The sequence below is a fragment of the Onychomys torridus genome, chromosome 16 (genome assembly GCF_903995425.1).
Source record: "Onychomys torridus chromosome 16, mOncTor1.1, whole genome shotgun sequence".
Classification (NCBI taxonomy): domain Eukaryota; kingdom Metazoa; phylum Chordata; class Mammalia; order Rodentia; family Cricetidae; genus Onychomys; species Onychomys torridus.
In genome coordinates, this window is record NC_050458.1 from 37,363,272 (window position 1) to 37,381,690 (window position 18,419).

Consider the following 18,419-nt stretch of genomic DNA (forward strand, 5'->3'; position numbering starts at 1 on the left):
AGGGAGAAAGAGAAGGACATGCCTGGGGCCAGAAGCCAGGCAGCCCCCAGCCAGCCACACACAAGAAGCAAGAAAGTAGGATACACAAGAAAAAGAGAGAGAGAGGAAGGGAGGGAGAGAGAAAGGGAGGGGAGAGAGGGAGGGGAGAGAGGGAGAGAGGGGAAGAGAGGGGGGAAGGAAGGAAGGAAGGAAGGAGAAAAGGAAAGAAAGGAAAGGAAAATAAAAAGGAAAGGAAAGAAAGGTAAAAAGCCCAGAGGCAAAACATAGATAAACAGATTAAAATAAGAGCTAAAATAAGGCCAAGCATTCATAACTGAGAGAAGTCTCAGTGTCTTGATTTGGGAGCTGGTCGGTGGCCCAAAAGACGAAGCCTGCTACAAAAGAAGGCTCTGGATAGTTATCAAATGGGGGTGAATGACAGGGGAAAAAAGGAAGCATGAAGGTTCACAGAGTTAAACAAATGCAACATGAAAGACTGCAACACATCTTTGCATCATCAAACAAATGTTCCACAGCATAAATGAATGTAAAAAATCTTAAAATAAAATTCTACATCCTAATTGCTGTGGGATGTTCTGTATGTCAAATGTGTTGCTCTGATTGGTTAAAATAAATAAAGTGCTGATTGGCCAGTAGCCAGGCAGGAAGGATAGGGTAGGCGGGACAAGGAGAAGAGAATTCTGGGAAGTGAAGGCTGGAGCGGGGAGACAACGCCAGCTGCCGCCATGACAAGAAAGATGTAAGGTACTGGTAAGCCACGAGCCAAGTGGCAAAGTATAGATTAATAGAAATGGACTAAATATAAGAGTAAGAGCTAGACAATGATAGGTCTGAGCTAATGGCCAAGCAGTTTAAATAATACAAATGTCTGTGTGTTTTTTTATAAGTGGGCTACTGGACTGCTGGGGCTTAGTGAGACCTGGAGAGAAGCTCTCCAACTACACCTAATGTCACCTACAGCCTGACAAAAGCCCAAGCTTAGGGTATAACTAGCCGCTGGCAAGTTGACCCAGTATATGCCAACTTCACGTGATGAGAAGCTCCTTAGTGACCCATGTCTTCCCAAGAGCCTGGCTCTCTACGTAGATAAGAAGGGATGGAAGGTGTGAAGAGTAACAGTGAGGCAGAAAAGAGGGGAAGAGTATGCTGGCCAGATGTTCTATTGCTCCTCAGATATCCAAAGTGTCTGATGCAGCTCCTTCAACTCTTATTTCACTGGGGTCTGGGTGTCCCTAGTACTGGGCAGAGCCTCACAGTGCTCACATGTGCTGGCACCATGTGGGTGGGGACAACCATAATTGGTAGACTAAGGCACTGGGAGTACCAGTCTTCACAGAGACGGTCCCCAGACAGTTCTCCTTGACAACCTTGTTCCTACTACTCATAATAGAAAGTGTGTGTACATGCTTATGTGCATGTATGTTTATGTGAGTGTGTGTGTGTGTGTGTGTGTGTGTGTGTGTGTGTGTGTGTGTGTGTAAGGCCACTACTGGCCTATAGGAAAAAAGCAAATAAATGAAAGCCTTGGGTATAAACCAAAAATTTAATGTGTCCAGCAAATCGAGGTATGGATGTTCACAAGCATGAAGCACTTCCTAGAATTTAAGATGATGTCCAAAGATTTATTAACATACACCCATACACCCACACTCTTTCCAACACACACACACACACACACACACACATACACACACACACACACACACACTCACACACAATGACACATATTCAGATTAGTGAGTGTGGTTAGCCAAAGGAAACAGGAAGAATGGCGATGCCTAAATGACAGCCAGAGAGGTTCCAGTAACACCTTATCAGCTGCAGAAAAACATGAATTAGATCAAAGCCTGAGAACCTCCCTTCCCACCATGCACAAAAGTAAAGCAACAGGCATTCCAAGGAACATGATATGATGGTGATCCTGGACTGACAGGCCAGGTATGCTACTTCACCCCACTGTCAGAGTGTTCCTGCCAACCAGCCTTGCCTGCTGCACTCAGCTCTGATGCTACAGGCTGGGGACTGAGGGCAGGCTGTGGAACTGGGTGGGGACCAACTACCTTTTCTCCAGCTGGGCATGAGCAGTTGATGGTCTTCAAGAACCCAATCTGTTCACTACCAGGAGTGGGCAGCTGTGGAGGCGCAGGCGGAGACTCTGTCACCACAGTCACCTGACACTGGAAAGAAGGGTCAAGGGGTCAGTGTCTGACTGCCTCCTGGTGAGGACCATGATACCTGGGACTGAAGGAATTGGACAGGCAAAAGGGAACCCAGAAGCCCCCAAGGACACGTGAGTGGACAAGACACAGCTAACAGCAGATTCCAACTCTCCTGAGGCCTTCGAGTGAATTGGCTAGGCAGCCAAACTCTATAGACACTGGCCAGCTTGGCAACCTACAGGAACCACTTAGCCACCTAGGCCTCAGTGTTCACCATGTAGGATGTAGACAAGGGGGTTTCCTTTATCAGCTTCTGAGACGGACTTAATGAGACTGCTTAGGGAAGCTTCTATCTTACAGTCTCATACCTACACACTTCATGACCTTATTACTCCTCTGCTTCCTGCCCTCCCTAAAATCTCTTAGCTTCTATTGCCCCTTTCCTTCCTTCTTTCCTTCCTTCCTTCCTTCCTTCCTTCCTTCCTTCCATCCTTCCTTCCTTCCTTCCTCCCTTCCTTCCTTTCTTCCTCCTTCCCTCCCTCCCTCCTTTCCTTCCTTCCTTTCTTCTTTCCTTTCTTCTCTCTCTCCTACTTATATCCAGGTGCCTCTAGATCCCCAGCCCCTGCATATTATAGACATGCTAAGAAGAACACACTGATGGAGCCCTTACTGTGTCCCTGGGCCTGGGCCATCAGGCACTTAACATGGAGCTCACCCTTCAACCCTGGGAAGCAGGTTCCATCTCAATCCCATCTTTCAAGCATAACTTGGAACTAGGGTTTGGTAGAGAAACAGGGAGGAAATAGGATGTGAGGAGTGAGTGATAAGGCCTGAGGGGTGCAGACCCTGTGTTCAAAGGCCTAGTGGGTCCAACCCTCAGCTCTGGGGCCATTAGTGTCCTGACCACCATCTTGCCCCCTATCCCAAAGCACTGTAGCTTCCCTCCTCTGAGCACTGAATGAATCAGTCCATTGTGATATCGGGGGAAACCCTCCAATCTCTGCCTTCCACACTTCCCCAAAGCTGGGTCACAGCACTTGGCTGGAAGCTTTGGGGTCACCCTGACTGAAGCTCTGTTTAACTTGGTTTTCCCAAACTCATGCTCTGTGTAAATGGTTAAAAGTAAAACATGAACCCAGAATCCCCACACACACTAATGGCCGGCCAATGCTACCCTATCATCAACTGTTAATTCCCAAACCCTGAACACTCAAGCCCCAGACATCATACACATCTCTAGCCCACTCTGAATGTCTGCTCACCGGACCCGTCGGGATATCACAGCAGGTCTCCAGTTCCGCATGCCTCGAGTCACAGTAGATCACAATCCGCTGCAGGTCAAACTGGAAAGGAACACGAGGAGAGAAGGAATAACTGGAATCTCTGTGGTATGAGACAGCCACTTGCTCTTGGGATCCTTCCCACCCTGGGCTGCACTGCTGGGCTCATGGGTAGGCTCTGCATTGTCTGTGTACCCAAATGCCATCTAGAGAAGTCCCCTTGCATGGGAGCCTCGAGGAAAGAGGTGAGCCCATGCTTGCTTCCACCATACAGAGATTGTGGGCTTAGCCTCAGCCACACACACAGGCATACCTGCTCCAATCCAGGTCACCATGGCTGCAGGCAACACAGTACATTGATAATAGGACAGGTTCCAGACCAAAAGCTCAACATGTCCCTAATTCTCACCCTGTTGGGACATCATCTCCATACAGTAGCTTACATGAACTTTTGAGATAAATATCTACTGTTCATTCCACCTTTAATACCCTCTACTTAGACTTAGAAACTGAAAACATAAAGATCTTCATATGTAAGAATAATAGTGAAATACACACACACACACACACACACACACACACACACACACACACACACACAACTTCTCCACACCCTGGCCTGTGCACATGGCAGCAAACTGTAAAGTGACTGCAGACCTGGAATCTGCTTTCTGGGCCCCAGGTTCATACAGTCAGAGACTGGTCTGCAGAAACCAGAACCAGAACTGCCTTGAGCTCTGGCTGAGGATGTCACACAGTAAATACAATTCAGCAAACTCAGGCTGCTGCCCAGGCTCAGTCCACCCACAGTCCACTCTGATTTCCAATCAGCTCCCTTTTCTGGACTGATCTGGACCTCTCCACACACTAAACTCTTTCCCACACATCCTGCCCTCACAGTCCCACTGCCCAGGAAGACTCCTCCCTCCCACTGTTCACAGGCAGGTTGCTCTCAGCTTCTACCTTCCTCTTGCTAGCCGGGCTCAGGCTCATTCCTCTCAACATCCATCTCACAACAGTATCTGCCATGCAGCTCCACTGTGTATTTCCTTCTCTCTCCAGAACCTATTTCCTCTGCTACAACAAAATCTCTGTGGGACAAGACTCTGTTCTCTCTTGTCCCCATTTCTAGGGCAGCCCCTTGACACAAGACAAATGTGGCCCAGGCAGATCATCAATGGATGAAAGAATGTTTAACAAACAGAACCGGTAGGTGAGGGGCTCTGCCTGTGTTGGGCTGGGGTGCCTTCTGCATCTACCACGTGCTCCTCAAAGCACAGCGCATCATGCCACCTGGTTCTCTTCAGAAGGACAAGAGCAGACCTACGCATGGCTATTTCATTTCCTGTTGAGACACCAATCCAGACCAGGAGAAAGTGTCAGAATGCATATTCTTGATTTGGAGCAAGACTGGTCTTTAGGAGACAGCCTGCTTTCTATATTAACAGGGATCCACTGACCACAAGTGGGCCATCAGACAGGGCTAGGGAGCTGAGGTTGGGAGGGGCCCCAAATTCCCACCACTGCCTTTGATTCTTGATATTCCAGGAACCTTAACTCTCCCCACCCACTGTCTCCCCAAGTCCCAGAATCTCTACCCAGTCTATCCTTCTGGGCCTCATTCCTGTCTGAGAGCCATACTCCGGTTCAATCTATAGCAGCTGTGGGCTGAACTATCTCCTGGGTCAACTCCCACCATATCCCACACACAGGCACTCATCTAATGGCTCTTTGTTAGCTTTTGTGCAGAAACAGATTAGGAAGAGCTGAGAGCATAACCTGGGACCTGCCAGGCTGAGTCTAAGGTTCAGACCAACTCAGCTGTCTGTCATGAAGTCACTTCAATTCTCTGATCCTCCATTTGTCCTTCAATGATATGGTCTCACAGAGCTACAGAGGGTACTGAGGGGCTCATAGGATATAGTGCCTGTCTCATATCAAACCAAGATAAGCTGAGGCCTCTTGCTAATGTATCTAAGGCCTCAAACCACATGGCCACAAGTATCCTAGCCCATGAAGTGAGAAGGATATAAAATATACTGACTCTCCCTCTAAGCTTTTGACCTAGAAACATAGCTAGGGATGAATGTCAGAAGCCTCAGATTCTTGGGGTTTGAGACCAATAAACTTCTCTCACTGACAGAGGGGAAATAAGGAATGAGAGCTCTTCCCACTTAAGGAACCGGTCCATGTTCCCACATCCACAGTGTTGGATAAACAGGGACGCTTCCTGGCTGAGTGTGATGGCCAAATTTAAGAGTCAGGGTAGGACTCAGACCTAGTACCAAATGAACAAGACTGAGCTGAAAGAGACACCACCCTCCTTGTGGATTTACAACATGGAGCAGCTCCTTCCATTCTGTGCCTGACTGACTTTGCCTCCTCCGTGGGACTAAGTGGTGTCAAAGCACTGCTATGAGTTGCCCAGAGTTTACAGTAATCATACAGGGGGGGGGGGAGCACTCACAGGCCACCAGAATTTGTAATAGATGCACAAACCAAAGCAGAAGGGCAACACACACTGCCCCACACTGGAGCACTGAGCTCTCTCTGGTTCTACTTAAGAACTGGATCATGGCTATACATAGGACTGGCTGGTCTCACAGCAGTGAACAGCCTGATAATGCTCATGGAGGGTAAACCCTACCAAGGAGTAAGATCACCTGTGTTTGCATTTCTCAGAACCACTTCAAGCAACTGAGCCAGATGTGGGGCCAGTGGGAACTGGCCAAAAGTCAAAGTGCACAGAAGAGTGGATCCCTGGGTTCCTCAGCCCATAGACACTCTCTTGAGACTCTGGAGAGAGACAGAGGCCTGAAGAAAACAGGCAGGAAAGGGAAAGAGAAGCCTGGGGCCTCTGGAAAGAGACAGAGAAAGAGCTTCTGAGTCAGGGTTCTCCAGGAGACACCAGCCTTGGAGCCTCATGGGTCTGAGTAACTACCAACTCCCCAGTACTCGCTCACTATCTCAGCAGTTGACTTTTCAACAACCTCAGTGCATTCCAGCTCCACACCCACTTGCTACCCAACCAAGACCCCTGCCTCTTGGCTCCAAACCATTGGACTGCCTCCTTCCCAAGCATTCTCCTTCATCTTCCTATGGACCCCCCTCTCTGCAACAAACAGACATTGCTCAGGCACAGCACTTGCCCACATTGGCTTTATGGACAAGTGTCACCTGCAGGGTGATTTCCAGGATATATCCAGAAAGCCTTGGATGTGTTTAATATCTCTTCCACCTCGTGCTTCAAGCTTCTACCCTCAGACAATGCTGCTCCCAATAGATACATTCTACCTTGTAGCCTTTATCCTCTATGCATAAATTCACTTCCTCTAGGAAGCCACCCCACACACCTCTCTCAGTTCCCTCCTCACAGCTACCATGCTTGTTTAGTTTAGACACCCATCCTCTAGGTTCCATGACACATGATGCCAATGTCTACTGTGGCATTTACTTAACCAGACGGAATGATTTAGGTGAGTCTTCCTTCCATGGAAACCCTGGGTTTGTCAAATTCACATATCTTTTTTACTAGTCAGGCTCAGCATAACTGGGTGCCTGCAGTATATCAGATGGGCAAGCATATACAGAAGACAGACAAGCAGCAGCCACCACAATGGAGCTTGTGTTGCCCCAAGAAGCTAATAAAGCATACAGTAAGCACCAAATAAGTGTTCTGATGGCTGATGCTGCTCTGCAGCTTTGATGCTGCTAACTAATGTGGCCTGGAAGGACCAGGTTGCCATGTAAAGGATACAGGATTTAAAGCCTGTGAGCCCTCTCCATGTGTGCCCATCCCAGGATTGTTTGGCACCACCTGCATATGATTTGTGGTTCTGTGTGTATTTGACCCAACACATCAAAGTACCATTGTCCCTTGGTACCCTAGAAGCCCTCCCCATAACAAAACCTAATGACGTTGAGCCCTTTATTTTAAAGATGTCTAGTGTTTGCATGTCAATCTCATGCTCCCTTATAGGCACCTGTATCACCAATGCCCAGCAGACAATCTAGCAAACGGAAGGATTTCAATGTATACAAAGGATGGATCAATGAATGAGTGAATGAATGAGGAATTTAGACTCCAATTCCGAGTCAAGTGTCCTCCCTCCTCAGAAAGTCCCTGGTGATGATTGATAAATTGATGAAAAATTAGAACTACAGATATGGGGGACACTAAGGCACCAAGATTCCAGGGTCCACTCTGATGTCCCTGGCACTGACTACAAGATTCCCTCAAGTACTCACGTCAATGGGCACACTGTCGTAGAGACGCTTGCCAATCACAGTCTTGCCCTGGATGTCGATGTTCTCCCTCTCCTCGATGGGCAGTGTCTGAACCAGCACACAGTCAATGTAGAGGGACACATTCTGGGCCTGGATGCTTAGAGCCAACTTGTGCCAGTCACGGTCAAAGAGGTCATCAACCCGGGGACCTCGGAAGACCACCCTGACTGCATCCTTCATGGCACCCACAGCGTTGTACTCAACCGCCTTGTTCTCACCATCCAGCCGGATAGAAACCTAAGGAGACAGGCAAAAGAATGCTTGAAGACCTACTACATCCCCTGAACATAATGGGGCAAAGCCGGGACAGAGGGGACAAGATCGAGTCAGTCCTAACAATGCTGACACATCCAACTGTGACTCTCACACCAGGATGCTCAGGTATCTTTCTGGGCTTTGAGTCTTCATAAGCATGATGACATCAGTAGTCAATTTACAGGCTGCTCAAACCTGGGCAGTAATTAAGACTGACTATACTCATCCACAGGGCACAGGTCATATACTAAGTGTGTGAAGAGGCTACTGGGGCTTCTATGAGACTTCAAATAACCAGTGGAGAGGGACTGAGGCATGACACCAACCAGAAATCCTAATTCCAGGGTCTCTTAAGACCCTGCCCTACCTAATGTAGATGTCAAGTGCCAGTCTGCAACCAGATGAGTGACCCCTCCTGTCTCTCATCTAGAAGATTCAATTGAAGCTCTATGAGAATGAAGACTCTTAACTGGTGAGGGCCTTAACTATCTGGGCCACTTATGTACACTCAACCCTTTGCATAATCTCCCAGCACAGAGAAAACACCCAGGTTGTCTAACCTTTTGGCTCTTCTGGGCTATATTGTCATCTTCAAAGTTCATGCTCAAGAACCAGGCAATCAAGTTATAAAAAAAAAAATCTCACGCAAAATAATCTCATAATGTTTTAAATACATTTACAATTTTATGCTGGGCTACATTCATAGTGATCTGTGGCTGCACACAGGACAGCTCTGCAAGAAAGGTCACTTCTGTTTGCTTCTGGTGGATGAACAGTTATGTTCTTGCCCATGCTCTCACTTCTTCATTCCCCCCAAGGATGCTTGCTGAACATGCTGTGTGTGACATGCAAGCCAGGTGTCAGGGATGCAGCAGTGAACGCTTGGAGACTTGGGCAGTGCATGAACATAGGGGCATCTACTAAGATTAGTCTTCATCTGTCCTGACTCAGCCCCGCCCCCTTACTGCCACTTCCTGCAGTTGTTAATCCAGGGTTGCATCAGCATCCCTTTGCTGGTTCTCACTCCTCTTCCCCACATCCCCAATCTTAACTCCAGCCACTTCATTATTATTATTATTATTATTATTATTATTATTATTATATGATTATTATTATTATCATTATTATTAGTTCAGCAGGTTAAATGCTGCCTGATCAACCCAAACCAGAAAGTAGTTTCGAGGCTTTGTGACTTTGGGTTATTTAACCTCTCTGCACTGTTTCTGCATTTGCAAAATGGTATTGAAAGTGGCACTTAACATCATAGCTTGCTGAGGGTAAAATAAGTAAGTATACATGTAAGCAATTTACATAGTATGACTATACCAGGCTCTGCTCTAAATCTTAATTGCAATAACTTGAACAGGTAAGGTCACAGACAGAAACCAAAGTCTTTTCTAATGCTCCTGGTTTGCTTCCTATTACTCTGCTAAAGACCATGAACCAAAGCAACCTGGAGAAAGGGTTTATTTCATCTTACAACTCCCGAGTCCTAGATCATCACTGAGGGAAGTCAGGACTGGAACCTGGAGTTAAGAACTGAAGCAGAAGCCATGGAGGAGTGCCACCCCCCGGCTGTCTTCCTGGTTTGCTCCGCTTGCTTTCTTATATGACCCAGGGCCACCTGCCTGGGGTGGCATTGGTCACAGTAGGCGAGGTCCTCCCATATGACTCATTTATCACAAACCGCCTAAAGGTCGATCTTACAGAAGTATTTTCTCAGCTGAGTTTCCCTCTCCCCAGATGACCCAAGCTTGTGTCAAGTTGACAAAAATTAACCATTGCACCAATACATGCATATCTTTGGAGACTAACATGCTTCTCATTTGTCCAGACATTTTGATTGATTTGTACTTACTCGCCTTTACAGTTATAGATCAACATATGAAGTTATCTTGTTTAGTAACTGTGCACACCTGTACACCTGTTTACTTAAAGTCCACTATCCCATCCTTTTAAACAGATGCTTGGTCTTCTCCTTTGTTAATCCCTGTAATACCAGAGCATGTGGCACATGGGTGGCATTCAAGAAAAAGGTGCTGAATGAATGAATAAATAAATCAATGGAAAAGCAAGAGTGCCTGAGAATGAATTAAGGTGCCTGTACAATGCAGAGAATTGGCCAGAGTATTCCAAACACCGCCCTTGTCTTCTAGGTTCTCCTTCCGGCTCAAACTCCCTTCAACACAACCAAAGGGTCCCTCATATTTCTTTTAATTGGCTCACCTGCATATATATTACAGGTGTCTGAACAGCCAAAAACAATGAGCTCCTCTATGTCTAATACAGCACATACAGTGTAATTGTTTCATGATTTAACACAGTCCTCCATTTCTCAAGTCTCACAGACCTCAGTCCTGGCCCTGACCATCTCCGGAACTCCCTGTAGACTTGGCTTTCCCAGAAAGTTTGTCGCAAGCAAGCAAGAAAGCTAACCAAGGCCCAAGTCCTGTGACCACCCACAGTAACTGGTGACCTCCCGGAATCCACTTCATCTCTCAGAGGCATCAGCAAATTATAGTAGCTCCATTTTCCAGCTCTATCTGAACCCTGGTTACTCCGGCAGGAGGGCAACAGCAGACCTGGCAGACAGGGAGCAAAGAGCTCTGCAAATGCCATGAAAGAAGGGACCCAGACAGTGGGGGTGTTATGGGCTCATCCCGGAAGAATGTCATGGCAGGTGCCGAGTCCCACCCTGCCAGACCAGAGAAATTGGAGAAGCAAATCTATGGGTAACAGGCAGTAGTGGTGGACGGGAACACAGAGCTGACAGAAGCCTGTGAATGCTTTCAAGTCTCCCACACATAGGAAACTGGATCCCTCCATGGTTAACCCTGAAAATGAGTTTACACCTCAGTGGGACCACAGATGTGATGGGAGAGTTATTCAACAGGACTAGAAGACCCAGACTGGTGTAGAACAAAAGCACAGACTTGGGGCCCTTAACCGTGTGGGTTCAAATCTTAACTTCTGCTTTTACTATCTGTGCAAACAAACTCAGGTCAATTCCTGAGCCACTATTTCTATTTCTTACTCTGAATTAGGCATAGTAGAACCAACCTATATGCAGGATAATGAAGATGACTCAGTGCATTAAGAATTGTGAGCCATTTGAATTATACTAAGAGCAGGTTTGTGTCAGTGAACAGTGAAGAACCACGTTAAGGCCTTCTATGATCACAAGGGGAGTCCATCCCATCCTATTCTGTTCTGTCCTATTCTTTTTTTGGTGGGGAGTGAGTTTCAAGACAGGATTTCTCCCACGTAGTTTTGGTGCCTGTCCTGGATCTCGCTCTGTAGCCCAGGCTGGCCTAGAATACACAGAGATCCTCCTGGCTCTGCCTCCCGAGTGCTGGGATTAAAGACATGTGCCACCACCACCCAGCTCTGTCCTATTTTAATTCTTATTCTTCTTTGACTCTTGTACTCTATTCTATCCCATTCTACTCTGTTAGAATAGACTAAAAGTAGTGGCTGAAAGTCCTGGCCATTGTCTATTTTTCCTCATGATGGTCTTAGCACCTCAACTGTATCATCTCATTTACTTATTTTAAGAGAAGAGGGGTAAAGGAAGAGAGAGAGAACAGAAGAGAAGAGCTTAAGAAGGAGGTGGTCCATGAGAGGGGTGCAGAGGTGGCTGCTGCTGGTTGTCTGGGACCACAGTTCATGACTGATGGAGTCCAATTACTTGGCAAGCTTTTGTTTTATTTTAGCTGCATATTGAGAGTTTCTCCCAGCTGAAAGTGAGAATGTCTACATGTGCACATTTCCAATGAGAGGACAAGGTTTGGGGCTCAGGCCTTTCAGCACCAATAACAAGTGGATTTGGGCTGGATGAAGAATGGAGGGTGGTATTGCTTTCCTTTTAGACCAAAGCTCTTGTGTTGATGACCTTGGCTTTGTGATCTGTCCTTCGTCACTGGGTGACATGCCATTGAGGAATGGTCAAACTGAAAGCCAATACTCTAAAGGTGGGTAAAGACAAGTAACTTCACACATAAGAAAATTTAAAATGACAACCTTCATATACATCAGACTCTGCTGGATGCTTTGCAAATGTGATTCCATTAACACCTGACTCTTCCACCCACAATCCTTGGTAATTATTCCATTTTCCACTTTCAAGCTAAGGAAACTAAGACCCACAGGCCATCCTATCCTATGGCTTACACCAAGAAAAGAGGCGATACAACATTTGGCCAGGTCCACCTGACCCGGAACCAGTTTCTTCCACTACTTTATGAGGTCACCAATAGAGAAGGTGCTATAAGACAACAGAGCATGTGGTCACATCTCTGTTTAGGCACAAAGTCTCAGAGGGAGGGAAGAGGAGCTAGACCTACAGGTTCTTTGGGGTTCTGTGCACTGGACCCTGCTTCTGTCTAGCCCAGAACTGAGCATCTTGCCAAAACCACAGTGGTCAAAACTATTTCCTGGGAGCAGGACACAGCACTTGCCCCAAAGACAGGCATCACTATCCATACCTGTGGGATGCCATACTGGTCGATGACCTGCCAGATGTACCAGTCTTCTTTCCGAGATGTTTTCCGGAAACGGAAGGTTGTGACAAAGGCATACTCATCGGGCAGACCTTGGGGGAATACATCCCTGAGAACAGAGAGACAGACAGACAGTAAGAGGATTAGTGAGGAGAGTGGGGAGCTGGCAGAGGAAGCTTCCATGTCTGCTCAGCTACTACGTCTTGGCAGTATGACCCCCAAGGATGCCCATCATCTACTGGCTCCCCACCCTCCCAGTTACTGACGGTCAATAAGTGCTAAGTGACCCTCCTCCAGGAATGGTTGCAGTGGAGACTTCCAATCTTCACCTCTCCTGTCCGGTTCCCATATTTATTTTACCAGGGATCCTATATACCAAGTAGCTATAGTCTCAGTGTACATCTTCATAAAATCCATGTGCTAAAATCCTAATGCTTAGGTGATAGAGTTATGAGGTCTTGAGTGTAGAACCCTTGAACAGATTGGTGCCCTTGTAAGAGAGGTCCCTCCGCACTCAGTATTTCTGTCACATGGTGTTACCATGAGAAGACTCCATCAGTGAAGACCTGACCTTAGACAACAAGCCTCTAGCTCTTCAAGAAGCTTCTGCCACTTATGAACCATGCAGACGATAGAGCATTGCCACTAAGACACAGGACATCCTCTTAGAAATTCAGTTAGTATGGAGGCCCAAAAGCCAATCACTCTGTGCCTGCCCAGGGCGTCCTTGGACTACCCCGCCTTCCACCTTCACCCATGTCATGGATAGAGACACCCACACTTCCTCTTGACCCTTAGTATAGCCCTGCAAAACAATTGTTCTTCCTTTCTTCCCCCTCCCTTTCTCTACCAACAGAGTTCTGCAAATAGTAACTTAACACACTTGCTCTCTTCATCAGCTCTCACCACTACATATCCATGAATGTAGATTCAAAGCACCTGGTCTTGGCCCCACAGATCTCCACAGTTTCCTTCCAGGGATCCCTGTGAGAAAGTCTGATAATCTATTGTCCATCAGCTCTACCACAAAGCCCCCAGTACAGCAGACTTCCTACAGATGCTAGGGAATAAAGAACCCTGAAAGCTGTCAAATGCCGTCTTTGGGTAAAACCCTTTCTTTCCCCAGACCAGGCTAGTTTTCTCAGAGGACACTGAGAGGGGTAACCTCCCATTGCAATGGAGGACCCCACACCGCGAACCACCACTCCCTCTGGATGGCAGTGACATTCCTCCTACCCCAGTTGTGAAAACAATGGGGCCTCTAGACAACACCAGACCTTGTCAACTCCCCCTGGTGGATACCTATGTTCTACCTAGGATATCCATACTATCAAAACAAAGTTCAGCCAACTTTTATAAGGTTTCTTCAATAAATTGCATACATGTTCTTAATAAAATAATCTAAGACTTGATTTTAAAATGAGTACTTTGAGAAACCTAATATAAGGAGGACTTCATTTCACTCCACCCTGGAAAGAACTTGGGAAGGAGTGTTTTCATCTTTGCATTGTCGGTCAGGACCCCTGGACTCTTTGGGGTTAATTCAAGGAGATTTAGCAGACAGAGTTCACACCCAGAGGGTCTGGTCTCCCCATAGTTTTTCTCTTAACCACGAGCCAACTGTTCTTTCCCTCTGTAGAATTTGGCCAGGAAGGAGCCAAAGTCTACCCTGGGGGTGGAAGACTGCCTCTGGGAACACACATAGCATGGATTTTGCTGCTGGAGGAGATGGAGGCTGTCTGGCCAGACATCCAGGAAAGGAAGTGGGAAGGCATCTGGGTTCCTGGTTCTTAGATTTGCAGATGCTCAGGGATCCATCATGTAGCTACAGAACTCCTGAGCTTAGACTGGGTCCTCACTGACTCTCCTCTGACAGATGCAGGCTGAGAGGTGACCCAGGTGTTCAATATCATCTCTCTGGACTACAACATCACTGAGGATCATATAGAAACAGGGGGCAAAGAGCCTGTCACCTTCAGCACCTAGGCTTCCCTTGGGAGTCAGGCAGTCCTTTAACCACCAAGCATGTAGAAAGAGACAAGATGTCACCACCTAAGACACTTTACTTTTTTGTTCATTTCATTCATAAATCTGTCTATTGTTTTCTTTCTAAACACACTTTACTCTTATTATTTTAAATTATCTCAACAGACATATGCAAGCGAGTGCATCCAAACAAAAGGGGTGTGTGTGTGTGTGTGTGTGATATGTGTGAGCATGCACACACACATACACAGAGAGAGAGAAACAGACAGGCAAAGTCAGAGCAATGCATATATATATATATATATATATATATATATATATATATATATATATATACACACATATAGTCTGGGGTGGAGGAATCTGTTTAATCAAGGGTGAGATATCCAATGAATGATTCTTTTCATAAATAATGTAGCAGGTATGAAATTATAGTGAAAAGGACAAGGCTTTGGACTTCAAGTATCTGACCAGGAGACCAGCTTCTGTTTCCTGTTATCAGTGAGATTTTAACAAGTGACTGCCTTCCTTAGAGTCTCACATGTTGTACCAGATAAATGAGAGTAATGCCTGCCCTGCTCACCTCATGTTATTACAGCGAGAATCAAATGAAGGAAGAGGTGTAAAAATGCCCTTGACATGTTAAAGAAATGAGTAATGTTGAAAGTGACATCTTTTTGCATTATGAATAAAATTAACTTGCAAATGAAATCATGTATCTTTATTAAGATGAATACATTTCAAAGGATTAGAAAGTGAAGGGAAACTATCCTTTCTTGAGATGTCTGAGTTGTGAAGCTATGCTGTATGAAATGGAACACACACAGTAATCCCCACTCAGGAAAATGCCAGTGTCACAGGGCTAATCTCAGAAGCTGTGCCCAGTCCTCTAGTTCTCTAAAGATGTTCTGCTGATTGACAGGTGTCCCAGGAGAACAAGACATCTCTGGCAATGGGAAGGGTCCTCTGTGAGGCATCTGCCACATTTGTGTAACATTCTCCCTTTTGTTCTTCATTAAATTTTCTTCTATGGTTAAATTACATATGATGCTTTTCTGTTTCTGAGTAGCGTTGCTGGTGAATTCATAAGAAAGCATGAAGTATGAGTGGAGTTTGGAGCCTGACTATCTTTGCATTTCCCTAAAAGAGCCTGGGATCAGGTGATTCACATCACCCCAAGCATCTCTGCACCATTGCAGAAGAAGATGCTCAGTACCTAGGAGGTCAGAGTGCAGTCTCTGTTCCACAGGTGAAAAGATGGAGCTCAGAGGGGAGTCATGTGCCTCGTTCTCCTTTACTCTCAGGGAATGCAGGTTCAGAGCCATGGGTGAGATGATGCTACTGTCTAATGCAGAGTTGGCTCTCGGAGAATGCTGAGTGAACTCAATGCTGTGTTCCAGTCTGTGTTCATGGCTCACCACGGGTAGCTGAAATCTGACTTCTCTCACTGTGGTTGAATTTGTGCTGTCAGGAGAGAGTCACCAATGCTATAGGCAGTGATTAGCTCAGTGATGGAACTCTAACGAAGCAGCAAAGACAGTTTTGCCAAGGACCAACTGCATAGTTTGATTCAATGGACTCATATTCACCATGCTCAATCAATGCAGGAGTGTGCTGTGAGGGAAGGTTTGTCTTAGGGTAGAGGTTTCCCAAGAGTAGCAGCTAAAGCCCGGCAGTTGAACTATACTCGAAGGAGGAGCAGAGCAGCTACCCAGGCTAGAGAGAGAGACACAGCAAAGGCCTGGCAGTATAAGGAAGTGCCTGGAATTCTCTAAACACACAGCATGCAACAAAGGAGGCTTGGGTCAAACTATGAGACACTTAAGGTGATTCCAAATGCCAGTCTGCCCTTTTTGGCCTCTGAGTGTAAGAAACCATAAAGGCAATTAAGGAGTTACAAGATGGAGTAGGGATCTCATGATGCAAGACCATCCTAGTTTTCAAACCATCTGTCTATCTCTAGTGAGCATAGAGCACTCATTGTGGGATCATGTTTAGGCCATCACTGGATACACAGCAGGATCAGACACTGGACAAATACAGGCAACATAGCTTCTCAACATTACAAAGCAGGGATACTCATAGCAGGTGGAAACAGAAGAAAAAGAAGGCATTTTGTAATGTATAAACAAGGCACCCAGTCAACATGGGAACTGGATCTTCACTGACAAAAAACATTACATGATTCTAGGAGATAGACACCTGCTAGGTGTGGCCACGGCTGGTCCATAGGAGGTAATATGTGGCTATAAACATAAAATGGTTGTTCTTTAATGAGCTGAAAGAAAATTGGGGGTTGGGGATTTAGCTCAGTGGCAGAGCACTTGCCTAGCAAGTGCAAGGCCCTGGGTTCAATCCTCAGTTCAAAAAAAAAAAAAAAAAGAAAAAAGAAAAGAAAATTGCATCCATAAATGGATGATTAATGTCAAATGAACAGATGAGCACAAAATGAAGAGAAAATCATTAGCACAATGAGCATGGAACTGCAAAGAACAAGCTAAGTTGTGTCACCTTAACCAGGCACTCTACCAAGTGTGTTTCAGCTCAGCTCAGTGCTGAGTGAGCAGCTGTGGCTGGCTGCACCCTGCCCCCCAGAGCATGCAGATGTTCTGGAAGGAGAAAGGACCACTCACTCAGTTCTCTGCACCACAGGGAAGGAACCCATCCGTACATAGGAACTCTGTGCTCCATTTTCTCTCTTCCCCAAGATTTCCTTCACACTGAACAAATCCATCAGGTCAAAACCTGTGCAGACAGAAGAGTTGGGAGTGAGTTTAGCAGAGGAAGAGTATGAGAGACACATGAACACTGTCTTAATTAGGGTTTCTATTGCTGTGAAGAGACATCATGACCACAGCAGCTCTTGTAAAGGAAAACAGTTAATTGTGTCGTCTCATTTACAGTTCAGAGCTTTAGTCCATTATCATCATGGCAGGAAGCAAAGCAGCACACAGGTAGACATGGTGCTAGAGAAGAAGCTGATAGTTCTTACATCTTGACTTTCAGGCAACAGGAAGTGGTCTGAGACACTGAGTAGGGCTTGAGCATATATGAGACCTCAAAGCCCACCTCCACAGTGACATACTTCCTCTACCAAGGCTGGATCTACTCTAACAAAGCCACACCTCCTAATAGTGACACTTCCTTTAGGGGTCATTTTCTTTCAAATCACCACAAACAGCTAGTTCATTCTCTTCCAAGGCAGCCTACCCACCCTGTCTCAAGGGGTGGGGACTTAGATATCTAAGAACACATATTGGGAAGACCAGAGCAGCTAAGCCTCAAGTCCAGTGCCAGGATAAGGCACTGGGGAATGCAGACACTGGCCACCACACTGGAATGTGAGAACCAAGAGCATTCTGGATAGTGGTTAAGTACAACAAGACAAATGAAGGTGTTTTGGTTTCCCCTACTGTGGGGACTTCTGTGTTCCAGAAGCGAAAATGTACATGGGGATCCTTTAGGATATAGGTTCTCAACCTTCTTAACAGTTCCTCCATGTCATGGTGAGCCCAACCTTAAAATTATTTTCACTGCTATTTCATAACTGTAATTTTGCTACTGTTGTGAATTGTAATGTAAATACTTTTGGAGATGGAAATTTGCCAAAGAGGTCATGAGAACCGCTGCTTTAGGACCGTCCACAACTTAAGGCTTTCCTTCCTGCAGCCGCACGGTTGCCTTTCCCTCGGATCTTGCTGGGATTGCTGACTGGGCCTTTGGAACCTCGTGATTTTAAAGAGAGAAACATGAGAGAGACATAAGCCAACTGCCTTTGCAGTGTGTGCATTAGTCAACGGTGAGTATTTCAGCTTGCCTTGACTTCCCTTAAAAGACGACTGAGAGCCATTTGTGTCCGCACAAAGTAAAAGAATTGTCATGGCCGGGGGCTTTAAACTGGGGGAGTAGTGAGCACGAAGATGGAAGTTTAATCCTTCTCAGACACATATTTA

At 46.2% G+C, this 18,419-nt stretch overlaps 1 protein-coding gene across 2 annotated transcripts in view; it reads right to left on the bottom strand.

Moving 5' to 3' along the window:
* The window catches only part of Col22a1 (collagen type XXII alpha 1 chain), a 231,373-nt gene that overhangs the window by 184,516 nt on the left and 28,438 nt on the right, over positions 1-18,419 (bottom strand). For both annotated transcript variants that reach the window (XM_036209012.1, XM_036209013.1), the window contains exons 4-8: positions 17,100-17,211; positions 12,466-12,589; positions 7,688-7,963; positions 3,422-3,502; positions 2,061-2,177 (exon numbers count right to left, since the gene is read on the bottom strand). In XM_036209012.1, the coding sequence (XP_036064905.1) occupies positions 2,061-2,177; positions 3,422-3,502; positions 7,688-7,963; positions 12,466-12,589; positions 17,100-17,211 (710 nt within the window). The remainder of the gene's footprint in view (positions 1-2,060; positions 2,178-3,421; positions 3,503-7,687; positions 7,964-12,465; positions 12,590-17,099; positions 17,212-18,419) is intronic.